The sequence below is a fragment of the Odontesthes bonariensis genome, chromosome 2 (assembly GCF_027942865.1).
Source record: "Odontesthes bonariensis isolate fOdoBon6 chromosome 2, fOdoBon6.hap1, whole genome shotgun sequence".
NCBI lineage: Eukaryota > Metazoa > Chordata > Actinopteri > Atheriniformes > Atherinopsidae > Odontesthes > Odontesthes bonariensis.
Window position 1 is genome coordinate 7,659,766 of NC_134507.1, and position 14,696 is coordinate 7,674,461.

The window sequence follows — 14,696 nt, forward strand, 5'->3', positions numbered from 1 at the left end:
ATACTTGCTTTAATTTTTTGTAACATATACAGATCTTCACACAGGATTTCCAATGACATTTTGAGTGCCTGTCACTTGTTTAATGTTCTCCATGCGCCTGATTGTCAGTCACTGTGGCTACTGTGGTTAGAGTTCAATCTGGCCATCGAAATGGACTACAGTATTTGTCCCAGGATACGTACACGGGGGCGGAATCCAGTTACTAACTGAAGCCTATCTGATGCCTCGACTCTGTGAACTGTGTGAGAGAACTCTAAAGACATCCTGCCACTTTACAAACACTTTATATAGATTACGAGTAAAGCTGAATTCACTGCACAGACAATGAGTTATCACAAGTTATTTGAATGGTGATATATAACTAGGATTTTATCAGAGCGAAGCGACAGTCTGGAAATGCTTTAGGTGACTGTGACTTGACAGAAAGTCTTAATTGGACGATTTTAAAACACAATTTTTAACACGTTTAGACGTCTGGCGTGGGAAACAGGGAAATATGTGAATATTTAGCAGCTTTGTTTGTTATTATGATACAGTTTCGCTTTCCGGGTTTTAGAAAAACATGAGACTTTGTGCGCGGGGCGGCTAGGCCCGTTTGACTTCAGTTGAGCTATACATGCTGATGTGATCCGAACCCTAACATGACATCTGGGTGTGTTAGTCTGGCTGTGAGAGCTTAGATTTGATACAATTTCTGTTGGACTGTTGTTTACTCGCATTTTAAAAGTCTGGTTTTGGTTGGAATAACACAACTATCATTATCTTTCTCGTGTCGTGTAAAGGTGCTCACCGAGGATATGATGCTGTGAAGTCAGATCTCAGACTGATTACTTGCCGTAATCCGTTACTGAAAGGGGTGTTGGTCTATATTGTCTGTTTATGTCTACGTTTTTTCTTTCTTCTTCTTTTTTCCTTTAATGGTTATTGAATTTTGACCCCTTTAAATCAACAACTACACAATGATGAAGCAAAAAACAAAACGAAAAACAAGGCTGGACCCCCTTGGGTTTTGCACTGACATCCAAGAAATGGTTCACAAAAGCAAAAGTGAAATGTGGAAAAAAAGAAACAACAAAACAAGCTACACTCTTCGGTGGAAAAATCAGTCTCCATCGGCCTTTACAGGAGTCCAAAAAAATATCCCAAGGGGGAGTCAATCGACCGAGCGGGCAGCCTCGACCACTGCATTTACTCAATCCATTAAATCTGGTGATTCAGTCACTCTCCAGTGTCTAAAACTCTTGGCTGCTGTGATCAGCCCCCTTATGGTGACAGAAAATAAACCTTTTTATACACTCGTATTTGGAATTTGTCCCTTAACAGACAGAAAATGAGTCAATGAAATAACTGAACCGTACCAGTGACTCCCAAACCTTCACAACTGGAACCTATCTTCACTTGCATACATTTTTCATTCTATCTTTGTTTCTCCAACATAAACTGTCCTTTTTGAAGTTTGAGAGCCTTGCTGGGGTGTGATAAGATGAGCGTGTAATCTTATGCAACCTGCCAGAGAGCCACCTCCCCTGCTCCCCTCACACATTAGATGATTTACTGTTGATAAAAATGCCTTGTAAGTCTATAAAACAGCTAAATAATGTGGCATTCCTGTGCTATACTCAGAAAGGACAGGATTTGGCCATATATAGTCTCAAAAAATCTCGTTGGAAAAGGCCTGTAAAGGGCAAGTACACATAAATATTCACCTAGTTCATTGCTTAGCAACAGCGAAACATCTCAGATTCAGTTAATATAACCCACTCAAGAATCGAATACATCATCATACGTGATGAGAACGTCTGCACAGCTTATGTGTCCATTTATTGCTGTCATGTAAAGTGCAGTAAACCTTCCAACTTTTATGGTGCCCTTCTTGTTCACAGAATGGAATGTGGGAAATGTCTATTTGTTTAAAGAAAGTCAGTGAACATGATAATGGTCCTTTAATTAAATGTTTTCCTATTTCTTTCAGTTTTTTCACTGCTGAATGTAATGAAAGACAATTTGAAAATTATCTGATTATTTTCTTAATCTCCAAGAAACCCAATGCAGACAGTGACCATTAATCCTCCGGGGGTCCCACGCGCTGACTTCTGTCCCGTGTCGTATCCATTTTGTTTTCATGCATCTCGTTTTAATCCCCTGAAATGCTCCATCGATTCCTGCAACGTATTAAGGGGGACGTGCTGGGATTTGTAGTGATTTCGAGCGATAGGCTACGACGCTGGAAAACTGCCTCGTCTTTTTACATCGGAAGTGACCAGAAAAGAGGCGAGGCACATGTAAAGGGAAGAAGGGAATGAAGTCAAAATCCAAATGTACGTCAGGTCTTATCAGGAAGGGGAAACTAGAACATGAGGAATAATATTCTTACATTTGCAGCAGGCAGGCTGTTTGTGTTTTGAAATAACTCTCCTTTCATGTCAGTGGTCACCAATCAAAATGATTTTTTTTTTTTTAACAGATAGCTGAAGGAAATTTACACTGTCAGAGGATGCAAGAAATGAAAATGGCTCATCTTTATTATTGTGTTTATGTGATCCAAGACGATGGCGAGGCCAAAAAAAAAAGAATATGCAGGAGGCACAAATTAGCAGACAGATACAGACAAAGAGAATTGAACCCGTGAACCAGGAGTGGCACGTGTGTCTTATCTAAATCCAAAATAATATGTTCCATTCCATTCATTAATAAACCATTATTGAGGTTCATCATGCAAACATACATCCTATATTTTGTGTAAGTAGTTCACTCCATGTGCTATAACAGCCATAATGCCATGTATTTGTAATATGTCAGTTATCCTTGAGGTTTCAAAGTGGAAAGTTTGTATTTCACTTCCAAAGCAATGAAATTGTGGCCATGATGCTCAAGCACCTGAAAGCCACAGAACCTCTATCAATATTAGTCCATGTGTGAGCTGGTCTAATATTATACTCCAGCCGCAATCAAAGTAAAAAAAGAAAGAAACTGCAAGGCGTTTTCCCCCCTGCCGCACGAGCAGCAAACGTAATTGGCTGAGGATATGTCAAACAATAATGCACTTTATAGAGTAGCACATGCAGCAATCACAGCCTGTATTAGAGGAAAGCTTTTATGTAAATGCTGAAAGGCAAAAAAACAAACCATTTCGCCTCAAATTGTTTTCCAAATTTGCGTAACATGCATATTTACATGTTCAAAACAAATTGTTTATTTGCCATAATACTTGACCATTGGGCTTGTGTCTCTAACAGCATATTTATGCCACAGAGTTGTGGATGGAGTCAAAAACAGCGTGTTACATGACTAAAAAGCAGTTATTACAACAGTCCTCCCCCTTCAACATGTGTTGTGCTCTGCTGTGAGTCCAGCAGTGTGTCCAAAGAGACAAAACCTTCTCTTTGTGGGAGTCTTCTCACATATCTGCTCGGCTGTGTGTGTGGGAGTGTATGTTACCGCTCTACCGTGAATCATGGGGACTACAAAGTGGCGATAACTTCAAAGCCAAAGTGCCGATCACTGGACTTGGACCCTGGTCGCGCCGTGAGTGCACTCGAGTGTGGACGTGAGTGTGGACATTTCAGACAGCAGGCCCGCGGATGGAGTTCTACAAACTCTGCACTTTTGAAACTTTCCAGCAACTTTCCACTCGCTACGGCTACGGTGAGGACTTCCGAGACGTTGTCGAGCGGGAGTTCACGAGGATCAGAGGTAAGGGCGGTGCGCGCGGTCCTGAGCGCGAGCGGCCGGACATGTCACCGCTTTTTTTTTTGTTGTTTTTTTACACGGCTGCTTCTCTGCTGTGAACAGGAATAACGTATCTGGACCATGCAGCCGCCACTCTGTACCCCGAGTCTCTGGTCAGGGACTACTTCCGGGACATTTCAACGAACGTCTACGGTGAGACAAGACACATAAAAAATAATCTCAAGTGCTGTTTTTGTGCAGCCACTGAGTTTAAAGCATTAATTACCCCCCCCCCCCCCCCCCCTCCTCCTCTAACAGGAAACCCTCACAGCCACAGCCCCAGCAGCAGGTTGACACACGACACAATGGAGGGGGTCAGATACAGGTACAGCAGAGATACTCATTGCGCGGCTCGCGAGCCACATGCTGCTCTCAAGCTTTAATTGGTGGCTCGCACTTGCATAGTAGCTTATAACAATATGGTACCAATAACAATATTTTTTTCAAATAACACACAGCGAACACTGCACAGTATTAGTTTTTAAAAAAAATTAATTTTGTGTTTTTGTAGTATAAAGTATTTTTATTAAGTATTAATTAAGGCTTAATGGTGTTTCCTAAAGGGGGCTTTGTTAAACCTGGCAACGCAGCCCGCTTAAACCACCGTCACACTTGACCGCAGTGCACGCTAGCTTCTTTAGCCAGCGCGAGATGCAGGCACAATGGATCGGTTTTTAATTAAAAAAGGGCAAAAACCAGCACAAAAACCATGCTCATCTTCAATGTGTCACTATGATTACAACAACAAACTACAACATGAAGAAAGTCACAGACATGCATGCCAGCTTCCGCTCATCCCAGTATTAAAGGGATAGTTCGCCTCTTTTGACATGAAGCTGTATGACATCCCGTATTAGCAATATCATTTATGAACATTGACTAGTCCGGCTAGTTGGCTGGGGCTAGAAAAATAAAGCGTCTTGCTTCTCAAAACAATATGCGTTCAAAAGAGTAATACATTTCCATCACAAAATCGTTCTCCAGGAAAAAGTCAGACCTCACATCGTCTGACTTTTTCCTGGAGAACGATTTTGTGAAGCAAATTGTGAGCAGCAGGGGGTAAGTCAATGTTCATAAATGATATTGCTAATATGGGATGTCATACAGCTTCATGTCAAAAGAGGCGAACTATCCCTTTAAGGCAAATGTGGTCTTAATTGAAAATGTATTGGCTGTGTTGTTTCTTTTTTTTGTGGGATGTTTTATATGTAGAAATGCATATTTGCAAAAGGGGACTTAGTATGTTGTCGTAAAAGTGTCTCTTCCCTTGATTTTGCTCTGTTAATGTGGCTCTTGTGAAAAAAATAGTGAGTATCACTGAAGTATGAGCCAATGAGCCCCTTTTGCTGCATTAAGTGAGTAATAACAGAACATTTTCTTACAGAGTATTGCAGCATTTTAACACCACCCCTGAGGAGTACTCTGTGATTTTCACTTCTGGCTGCACAGCCGCTCTCAAATTAGTGGCTGAGAGCTTCCCCTGGAGCCCAGAGACTGAGAGCGAAGTGGGGAGTCACTTCTGCTACCTCACTGACAACCACACCTCTGTAGTTGGCATGAGGGGGGTGACATCTGCCCTGGGGGTAGTTTCCCTGCCCGTCTGCCCGAAGGAATTGGAGAGCAAGGCAAAGGACGGGGCTCAAGGTGAAGCTGTTAGTAGCCAAACGCCGCACCTCTTCTGCTACCCAGCACAGAGCAACTTCTCAGGGAAGAAGTATCCACTTAGCCATGTGAAGGGCATTCAGGCGAGACGTCTTTACCCAGCATGTGACCACCAAGGCCGCTGGTTTGTGCTGCTCGATGCAGCCTCGCATGTCAGTTGTTCTCCTCTAAACCTACAGGAGTGTCCCGCTGATTTCATTCCCATCTCTTTCTACAAGATGTTTGGCTTCCCAACAGGTCTGGGGGCTCTTCTCGTCCGTAACAAAGCAGCAGGCGTGCTAAAAAAGACCTATTTCGGAGGAGGCACAGCAGCAGCTTACCTCTCTAGAGAAGATTACTATGTGCAGGCGGCAAACATTTCAGACAGGTGAAGTATCGCACAAGTCTGTCAAATCCTAGATATTCTCTGAGAACTTTAATGTCTCGGCATCTTTATGCTGAAATGCAATCTTTTTTTGTTTTTGTTTTGCATGGTGAAGATTCGAAGACGGCACCATCTCTTTCCTGGACATCATTGCTGTAAATCATGGGTTTGAATCTCTTCACAGGATCGCAGGTGCTGTGACGTGGCATGTTCGATTAGTATCGAAAGATTAAATCCCTCATTTATCAGCAGACCCGCGACGCATGCACATGGTTGTTGTTCATGATAACCCGATTCAGGTGAGTACAAAAAGCATTACCATCTTTATCCCTCTTTGCCTGCAGGGAGCATGCACAGCATCCAGCAGCACACGTTTGGCTTGGCTCGCTACACTTACATGCTGCTCTCAAGTCTTTGCCATGGCAACGGGAAACCGGTGGCTCAGATATACGCCGAAGGTCAGTTTGAGAGTTCGATCACTCAGGGAGCAATCCTGAACTTCAACCTCCTGGATTCTAATGGACGGATAACTGGGTATTCACAGGTGCGTGAAATAAACTGGATTCATTAAAGTTTACAGCAGTTTGATTATTGCGTGCTCATGCACAGGAAATTCTGTTTAATATTTCTGCTTATCCTCTGCTGTCCTCAGGTAGACAGAATGGCCAGTTTGTACAATATTCACGTGCGCACAGGCTGCTTCTGCAACACCGGCGCCTGTCAGGCCTTCCTCGGAATCACCAACGAGCAGATGAAGAGAAACCTGGAGGTGAGAGATTAAGGAAATTGGAAAGTTCTCCAGGTTTGTTTAGGGGGATGTGTAGGTGGAAATGAAACAGTCCTTTTTTTCCTCTTCAAGGCAGGCCACGTCTGCGGAGACAGCCTCGACTTGGTGGACGGCCAGCCGACCGGATCTGTTCGCGTGTCCTTTGGCTACATGTCAACATTTGAAGACTGTCAAAAGTTCCTCAACTTCGTGGCAACGTGCTTCGTGGAGAAGCCGGTCACGGTGGACCAAGAGAGAATACGGAGGCCAAAAGCAGCCGAAGCAGCAACCGAGGGATTCGGTGACTATCTTTCAATCAAAACAATCAACGGGGAAGCAGATAAAGCAGTGAAAATCAGACCCGCAGAGGCGTCTCTGAAAGGATTTCGACACAGAGAGTCAAACAGCCACGGAGAGGCCTACACCCTGACCAACATTTACATTTATCCCATCAAATCATGTGGCGCGTATGAGGTTTGAGCTCGCACTCACCTCGTCCGTCCATCCAATTATTTTTCTTTTCATTCTGCCCGTTTTTTGATTTGTTTGTGAACTGTTCTCCCCGCAGGTGCAGGACTGGCCGGTGGGGCCGCTGGGCTTACTGTACGACAGAGGCTGGATGGTGGTGAACGGGAACGGCGTTTGCCTGAGTCAGAAGAGAGAGGCGCGTTTGTGCCTCATTCACCCACAAGTCCACCTCCCCTCGAACAAACTGCTCCTCCAGGCTACAGGTCAGAGAGTCTCTGCATGGCTCGCTGAAAATAAACGCACAGCTTAACAAGGGCAGTTTTCAATCATGCGGATTTTCTCCTGTGAATTGGTGAGAGGATCCTTTTATTCCCCCCCTGCAGGGATGGAGGCCATTTCAGTTCCCCTCGAAAATGACTTTCAGTTGCACCCAAGCTCTCGTGTGTGTCACAGCAAAGTTTGCGGTGACAGGTGAGCCGGCTTCGTCGACACCTCTGGTAGCAGCATGGGGTTCTGTGTTTTTCTCTCGTATCAGTGCTTTCTCTGTCTGCAGTGTTTTCTGGGCTACTTTTTCTTTTTCACACCTTATGGCTTCCATCTCTCAGCTCCTTAAGAGGCTCCTGTCGCCTACTATTTTTTTTCTTTTTCTCTAACAGAAAAACAAACGAGGGGCGAGAGATATTAATCTTCTCTGACAGATCCCCGCATGACATGTCACCAGTTTGGAAAAAAGAAAAGAAAAGCTATTCATCCGCTGATTCTTGGATTAGATGTTGCACCAAATAGTACGCAGCATGAAAACTCTGTAGATTTCCCCTGGGGCCTCCTGAATGTAATCCTCCTCCATTCCCCAGGGTGGAGACTGTTGACTGCGGGGACGAGGCTGCATCGTGGCTTTCAGACTTCCTCGGACAACCATGCCGCCTGATAAGACAAAGTCCTGATTTCGCCCGAGAAATGAGGAGGAAGCATGGTGAAGGTATCTATGCAGGCGTGTCATCTGATTTACTTTTTCTTCTCTGGATTTGTCTGTCTCGCTGTGCATGAGCTATTCGAATACTTCACGTCGTGGTGCACCGACATTCCCTGTTGCTGGTTGCTTGGAATTTAGAATTTTCCCCCTTTTCCGTCTTTGCTCAGCATCAGTTTGCCACCTGTTATGGATGTTATTGATTCTTAGCCACAGGTTTATGTTGGATTCGGATGAGTGGTTGAAGGAGGAGGCTTTACCTGGTGCTTGATTTATTTATTTATTTTTCATTTTGTTCACCAATAAACTGACGTTGTGGAGGGGAAAATAACAAATAGAAAAGGTAACTAACTTCAAAAGTCTTCAAAAATAAGAGCTTAAAGATTACATGATAAATGCTAGTCTCTTAGCTTTAGGGCTCTTTAGCTTCTACTTCAGGCTTTATACTCGAAGCTGCGGAGCCCAGCAAGTTTTCCAACTTTTTTTTTTTTTTGTTCTGTCTCTCTCTCTTGGTGGCTCCATACGAAGCTCCTCCCACAAGACAACCCAACATTCATACAGCACAAGCACACTTATACACAAAACATTTGCGCGGATATAAAATCCCCACTAAAAATTGTCACGGCAGTAACATATTCAGATTTCCTACATTTCTAAATCACCCAAGAGTGTTCTTGCAACATCCTGCGCCCCCTGCTCTATAAAAGCACTGCCACACCCCTCATTTTGGTTCAAATGCCAGCCCAGGAAACTGAGCAGGCGAGGCGAGGAAACGGCACGTGTAACAATCCAAACATTCAAATAAATGTCTTGAAAGTACTCTGGGTTATTGTTATGTTTCTTGCACCTGGATACAGCCACTCATAACATACACTAGAGAGTCTGTTCAAGTGTCCTAGCTGCTATTCATAATTAGCATGCTGATAATGCCATTGCTCTGCAAACCATGATATTGAGAGTGGTGCACAATACTAGAAACACAACACGACATAAGCTAAAGAATCCAGTAAGCCAGGCAGATGGTAAAAATATAACAGAACTGTATCCTTTTAGCTGCAAACTGTGTGCAACACGCTTATCAAAAGGCATGGGGCGACACCGTGCCTTTGTGATTGTGTGGGCATGAAAACTGTGAATGTTTGAGTACGTGCACGGTAGACATGCGTATTTAAAACAAGTGATACTTGAAGGTTTGTGACACAGCTTGGCAAAAATACTTTTATTTATGATTGAATTGAAAGTCGCGACAGTTTATTCTTCTTTTGCCAGGGTCATTATCTTGTTGCTTAACCCTCTTTTAACTGGTGTTTGCTTTATGGACTGATGTCCTGATATGATTCAGAATTCATTGTTCCACCGTGATACCAAGCCGTCCTGCTCCCGATGCAGCCATGACAGGCACAAATCCTGATACTACCTCCGCCATGTTTCACAGTTCTTTTGCGTGAATGCAGTGTTGTCCAACCTCCAAATGTAAAACCCCTCATATAAACCAAACAAAGTTCTATTTTGTGCTCATTTAACTTTTCAGAAAGTATTTCATCCTTCACCAACTTGCAGTACACTTCATTCTTCTTTTAGAGGATCAGTGGTTTTCTTCTTGGGGCCCTGCCACGCGCACCACTGTTTTTCTGTGTTTTCCTCACAGTTGACTCATGCACATTAATATCAGCCAATGTGACAAAGGCCTTTCTTTGGCAAGTGGTCCCCTGGGTTTCTTTTGTGGCCTTGCAGACTATTTTGCACATTGCTCTCGAGGTGATCTTTGTTGGACGACCACCCCTGGGGAGGGTGACAATGGTTCTCTGTTTACACAGAATTTGTCTAATATTTAAGTTTTGTGTGTATGCATGACAATAAATCTGATCTTAATCTTAATCTTAATTGATCTTAGCTATTTGGAAACTCTCTTGTATCCTTTCATGACTGATGACCATCATTTCGTTTTCTGAAGCCCTTAGAGTTTTTTTGTGTTTGTTCCGCATTGCGCTTCCATAAACACGCTGTGAGGAACAGACTTTGACAGATCCCCGCTCTTTATGCTTAAAAGCTTCCAAGGAACACCTGATCGTCATCCCTCTGACTGAAAAACATCTGATTCTTGGCTTCTCCTTATCTATTTTAAGGAGCTGTGTGCAAAATCGGATGATCTTTTACATTGTATTTAAGCAAAAATTTAGAAAATTCTTAAAGGTTCAAAAACTTTCAAGCACCATTGTAATAACCAAGACCTAGTAAACAGTCAGGTGGCTAAAAGTGGATTGACTTGCTCTCTGGTCCACGTAAACAGTCTACAAATTAACGAAGCACAAAAATCCATGCAAAACGGAGTTATTTTCTTCCACAGATGACACCTACTTGAACTACCTTTTTATTGTCCAGGCTTTCCCTCCATTACCTAAATACATCACCATGAAACACTGTGGCGTTAAACCTGCCTATTAGCAAGCTTGGCATGCACTCAAGAACTCGTAAACTCTCGGATGGAAGTATCCATCTGCTTCGCTCCCGGCTCGCGCAGACAGACAGACGTGCAATCACATAAAAAGCTAACAACGAGCAGACTTTGGAGATGTTATGCGTTGATCCAAGGCGGACTGACTTAAAGTTAGCTCAAGCTTGGAGTGGTCAACCCAAAAACCATTTTATAAAATAGAGGGCGAAGTGCCAAAAAGAGTAAAAAGCCTAAAAACAGAGGTAAAAATGGTCTTTGTCCACCTTGATTCTTGTTTTTTCTACAGCAGAGCAAAGCTAAAGCACCAACAACATCCAAACAACTAAGAACAGCCCTCAGCTCAGATTGTTCCACAATTTCTGATACTGCCACCAATAAACGCCGTTACATGAAGATGTGTGTTCGCAAATCTGTAACACCGACAGCCCGCAGAGGCACGTTCAGGCCCTTGGCGTTGCTGTTCAGGGGCCTTAAAGAGACAGGTGCTAAAGAAACGTGCTTCAGGTAGAAGGTGCTGCAGCAACGCGGAGTAAAGCTCTTCTTTTTTCTTCCAATGTTGTCCATTTTAGCAGATAAAGATGAAATTATGAACCTCGATCGATCATAATCAAATTAGCATGTTTGGAACGTGATAAGTGACGTTATGAAGCAAGTCTGACAAAAAAAAAACAGCACGAAATGGGGGATATGTAACAAACTTTGATAACTCGGCATTCCATCAGGGTTCAGTTTCAAGTTGTGGTTTGTAACTCTCACCGTTTTAAAGCAGAGCAGAGTTATCTCAGCGTGAGCATGTGATACAAATCTAGCATGTTTGAAAGATGTGCATATTACCAGCCGGTGAGGACCTAAAAGATCCAGCTCATTGAATTACATCATGGAAACTGTATGATCCAGTGTTGCACCAGCTTGCTTTAATGAGAGGAGACTATATATTCAAATATCTCCCTATCTAATCTCTTTTAAATCAGTCTTTTGCCAGTCTTCAAAGCGTCCTGGCTTTCAGTCTGAGTTATAGTTTAAATGTTCTATAAAGATACAGTTTTTCCGTCCTTCGTTTCTCATAATGCAATAGAAACATCCCTTCATGTAATCCTCTCCGGCTTTTAAAAGGCCCGTGTCTCTCAGAGTTGGTAATCCCGGCTTTCTTTTGACTATTTGTCTTCAAGCGCGGCGCGAGATACTCCTGAGAACATCATCCGGGCTATTCTCTAAGGCTTACGGCCGCTAGCCGCGGAGCCAAAAGAAACTTTCCGCAACTGTGTTCACAGGCCGAGTAGTTCTCCTCATGAAAAGGAAAAAACCTGTAAAATCTGCGTCCGTGTGAGGCTTCTACTGGGATTGTTGCAGATTGATAAAGTGGACTGCTTTCATGTTCAGAGCCGGTGTCTATCATGATATCTATAATTTCTCGATTAGATATCTAGAATGTTTAATATAGTGTGGCAGACAGTATATTATAATAATATTTGAGCAAACATCTCTTCACAGGGTCCATTTAGTAGCTTTGATTACGACACATTGATAGCAGATTGATCGGTTTCACCCATAATTAACTCTCATATGTTGAATTCTAAATGTGCTTTTCCCACTCTGTGTTGCCACAGGACCTCGTAGGACTGTTTTACTTTCAATCAAACAAGTCGTCGGGGTAACGTAGTGTTTTCTTTTCCAGCCGCCGCCTCTCCGCTCCTCTCCCTGGTGAATGAAGCTCAGTATCTCATGATCAGCCGTGCCAGCGTGGGGCTCATTCAGAATCTAATGAGCGACAGGTTTGAACGCACAAGACGTCACTCAGAATTGCTGCAGGATGCGTTGACGTCCGCGCATTTACATGACAGTGGCTCATTCATGCCGCACGGCGTAAAATAACATGCAATTTCCACGTTCCCCCCCGCTCTCAGGCAGGATGGCTGTGAGGGCGATCAGCTGCCTGACACACAGAATGTCATTAGGCGCTTCCGAGCCAATTTAGTCATCGCTGGGGTAGAACCATTTGAGGAGGATAATTGGTCACACTTGATTATTGGCAACACTCGATTCATGGTGAGCTGACTCTTTGAGATAAACGTTTGAATCTTCCAAGTGCCTTAAAAGCCGATGAAAGCAGTTCTGCCTCCCTGAAATGAATGTGCTGCCTCTGCGATAAACCCAAAGGTTGCAGCTCAGTGCGGAAGATGCCAGATGGTTGGAGTCGACCAGGACACTGGGACCAAAACAAAGGAGCCGCTTTTGTCCCTGTCTGCCCACCGTGCCGGAAAGGTGGGTCACAAACAATTAGCGCTCCTCCACTGGAAAAAATCAAAGTCTTACCAATATTTGTCTAATTTCTAGTCAAAATATCTCATTATACAACTACCTAACAAGTTCTATTTCAGCCAGATATAGGGACTTGTTTGAAGACAATACATCTTGAATATCTTGTTAAATGAAAAAGTCTTAAACAAATTGTTTTGAGTCACACATCATGTGAAACAAGCTTTTTTTTTTACATTTGAAGAGGTTTTTCAGCTAATTTCAAGATCACTTTTATCTTAAAAGTCCTAAATATCACATCTTATTTCAAGAAATCTTGACAAGCCGATTTTCACTAGTTCCATTGGCAGATTTTGTTTGCTTATTTCAAACAAAAACGTTTCGTATTTGTTGTTTGGGGCATTTTTTCCAGTGTCCATGTCAGCGCTGTGTGTGTGTGTGCGTGTAGAAGCGGGTTAAGTGCACACACATGACAAGGACACTCAATTTGTTTGTTGTTTTGTGCCTTTTAGGTGACATTTGGCGTGTACCTGACTCATCGGGCTCCCGAGGGCTCCGCTGCCGCCGGTGTCCTCTCTGTTGGCTCTCTCATACAGCCCGAGCCACGCAGTCAATGAAGCGGGCATCTGTGGCACCGTCTCCTTTTATTGCGCTGACATCTAAATTGCCCTGAATTGGGATTTTTCGGTGTCAGTTATGCTGGAAAATGTCTTAAGATTTTTCCTTCCTGAATTCAATTACATAATCATTCCCAAGTTGCTAAATGATCTCCTGCTAAATGATCTCCTGTGTGCGTTCCTGTTGAGGTTTTAATTGCTATTTATTCCGAGCATATTACTGTCTATTGGACCACAAATCCAACGCACATAATCCATTTAATGGGAAATCTACCAAATAATATATGGTCCCTGGATGGCCTTTTCCTTGTATAGCAGATTTGAAGTCAGAAAGAGTGATAATTTGAAAAGGATGGAACTTTTGTAAGGTTATACATCGTGGCCACTCGAATGTGATAGAAAATAAATATATGCTGATCTGATTTGGGTCTTCTTCTGTCCTCCATTTGTCCAGTTTCCTCATACATTCTAAAGACACACAGCGCACCATGCTGAGGTATTTTTAGGTAAGTTTTCAGCTGAAAGCTCTTCGGGAGTCACCTTGACGGTGAAAAAGCATCAAATGCTGAAAGACATTTGAACTGTTTTCATGAAAAAAACATGAGCACCTCTTTGCTGGGACTGTTTTCTACTTAAACAGCTGGGGGAATACATGTTGCAACTAATCAGGTTAGTCAGCAACAGATCAGTAAAAGGATTTTTTTTTAAAAGCACCTTAGAGAGGCAGAGTCTCTCAGAAGTAAAGATGGGCAGGGGGTTTAGCAATCTGCAAGAAAACATTCACAAATTGTGGAGCAATTTCAAAGTGAAATTTAACAACGTGAAATTTTAAAGACTTTGTATATCCCGTCATCTAGAATACATGACATCATGAAAAAAAAATCCATAGATTTAGAGATATCTCTGTGTGCAATGGACCTGAAAATCAAAGGGAAATCACTGCATTGGGCTCAGGAAAACATCCAGAAATCATCGTCTGTGAACACAAATCACTCTCCCATCCACAAATGCAGATTAGAGTGATATATAAAAAAAAAGCAGAAGCCATATTTGAACAGGGTTCAGAAACGCCATCGTCTTTTCTGAGCCTAAACTTGTTTAAAATGGACTGTTGCAAAGTGGGAAACTGTTCTGGTGTCAGACAAATCAAAGGTTTTTTAAATCTTAGAACTCACGGATGCTGCATCGGCTGGACTAAAGAGAAGGGGAGACCATTGGTCATTTTTCATCAGCACTCAGTTCACAACCCCGCATTTCTGGTAGTATGGGGGTGCATTAGTGCCTTTGGCACGCGCAACTCGCACATCTGGAAAGGCACCATCAGTGGCGAAAGGTAGTGATGTGGCGTTTGAAGCGAGGCCTCGGAGCATGTGTCGAGCAAAAAGGGGCGAGCCAGATGAAGCGTTGGT

General features: G+C 43.1%; 1 protein-coding gene across 1 annotated transcript; it reads left to right on the forward strand.

Annotated features, from left to right (window-relative positions):
• The first annotated feature begins 3,364 nt into the window (after positions 1-3,364).
• Positions 3,365-13,636, forward strand: mocos (molybdenum cofactor sulfurase). Its single transcript, XM_075475097.1, has 15 exons — positions 3,365-3,693; positions 3,793-3,882; positions 3,988-4,054; positions 5,114-5,758; positions 5,871-5,947; positions 6,100-6,299; positions 6,408-6,524; positions 6,615-6,995; positions 7,090-7,252; positions 7,373-7,460; positions 7,844-7,968; positions 12,090-12,186; positions 12,319-12,460; positions 12,572-12,676; positions 13,183-13,636. Exons 1-15 carry the CDS (start codon positions 3,582-3,584, stop codon positions 13,285-13,287), a joined length of 2,514 nt encoding a protein of 837 aa, XP_075331212.1. The 5' UTR covers positions 3,365-3,581; the 3' UTR covers positions 13,288-13,636.
• The last annotated feature ends 1,060 nt before the right edge of the window (positions 13,637-14,696 follow it).